This window comes from Crocuta crocuta, unplaced genomic scaffold (assembly GCF_008692635.1).
Source record: "Crocuta crocuta isolate KB4526 unplaced genomic scaffold, BGI_CrCroc_1.0 scaffold467, whole genome shotgun sequence".
NCBI classification, from domain to species: domain Eukaryota; kingdom Metazoa; phylum Chordata; class Mammalia; order Carnivora; family Hyaenidae; genus Crocuta; species Crocuta crocuta.
Genome location: NW_027530632.1, coordinates 1,248,152 through 1,249,715, shown reverse-complemented (window position 1 = coordinate 1,249,715; position 1,564 = coordinate 1,248,152). Strand labels below are relative to the sequence as shown.

The 1,564-nt window shown below is 45.8% G+C and overlaps 1 protein-coding gene across 1 annotated transcript in view; it reads right to left on the bottom strand.

Annotated features, from left to right (window-relative positions):
* FUNDC1 (FUN14 domain containing 1) overlaps positions 1-1,159 on the bottom strand; it is a 205,391-nt gene extending 204,232 nt beyond the window's left edge. The window contains 2 exon segments of the mRNA XM_077768524.1: positions 974-1,048; positions 1,135-1,159. Of these exon segments, the coding sequence (XP_077624650.1) occupies positions 974-1,048; positions 1,135-1,159 (100 nt within the window).
* Positions 1,160-1,564: the final 405 nt, after the last annotated feature.

Here is a 1,564-nt window from a genome sequence, read left to right as displayed (position 1 = left end):
GAGGAGATTTCCGACTTGAAGTATTTCTGTTTTTTTCTGAACACACCATCGTAACCCATGTGTCTGTCTTTCTTGTCCAGCATTCCCACAAGCCCACTGACATATTACTTCATGTCTTCTGGAAGATGACCGCCTTATCTTTTTGTGGTACTAGAGCAATTTCAGGTGTGCACATGTGTAAACGCCTGATAAAAATCCTGAAAGGAAACTCGCCATTGTCTAAGCAGTTACCTCTGAGTAAAGGAAGGAAAAAGGATGGTGGGTGAGTGAAAGTTGGGAGTGTCACTTTTTACTCTAGACACTTCTATATTATTAGATTTCAAATAAAAGAAGCATGCACTTATATAGATGAAATATAACACATAGAGTATTTTATACTCTGTTTACAATTTCAAGACAATTTAAATCAACCAAACAACTTGCCTGAGGTTTTCAGGAGGATCTAAAACTCTGCTACTTCTCGCCTCAGGCAAGTCTTCTTTTCAAAAGCCTTTGTTCTAGCAATGGGAATCTCCACAGGAGTAACTATGTTACTTCAGATGAACGCTGGGAGTGACAGAGAATCCTGACGCAAAATACTTACACAATAAGAACGTTTATTATCCTACATAACAAGATGTCTAGAGGTGGGCCGGTTGGTAAAAAATCCCGACAGCACTATTAAGGACCCCAGTTCTTTCCACGTCACCACTCTGCCATCTTCCAGAATGTTGGCTTTGCCCTCAGATTGTCTCCCCCCATGCCTGCAAGATGGCTACCAAGATCTGGGTATGACAGCCGGAAATGACCATTCTGAGGAAGAAAAGGGGGATTGTTTAGCACGACTGCTGCTTTCTTGGGAGCCAGGAAACCTTTCCCAGAAATCCTCAGTTGACTCCCCTCACACATCAGTTGCCAGAGTTCAGTTAAGTTGCCCGTGACTAAACCTGTCGCTGGCAAGAGGAATGGTTTAGAATTCTCAGAACCCACTCACCTTGCCCCTCCGGAAACTGAGACTGGCAGCATGTGAAGCATATGGTTCTGTGGAGACCCCTGAACATCAGGGCTCCTGTTGAGAAGCGGAAAGGAGGGAATGGAGTCAGGATAGGAGCCCCACACTCTCTGCTACCAAGTCCTGGGGCCTCTCAATCTCACCCTGGTCCAAACTGTCTTCACTCATCGTTCGGGCAGAACTCTGATCTTCCTCGTGCATTTCTTGTTTCAGGGAACGGTACCTTTATCTGCCCAGTTGCCCAAGTTGGAAAGCAGCAAATCGTCATCATGCCGCGGCTTTCTCCCTCCCTTCTTTCTTTTAATTTTTAATTAGTTTTTTTTTATTTGAGAGAGAGAGAGAGAGAGGAGGGGAGGGGGGGAGGGAGAGAGAGAGAATCTTGAGCAGGCTCCACGCTCAGTGCAGAGCCCAACCAGGGCTCCCCTCCATCCCACCGCCCTGGGATCATGACCTGATCTGAAATTAAGAGTCAGACTCTCAACCGACTGAGCCACCCACGTGCCCCTCCCCTTCCCTTCTTAATCTGTTAGAAAATCTTGTCAATTATACCTTCTAAATCTCTCTTCGTTTTGC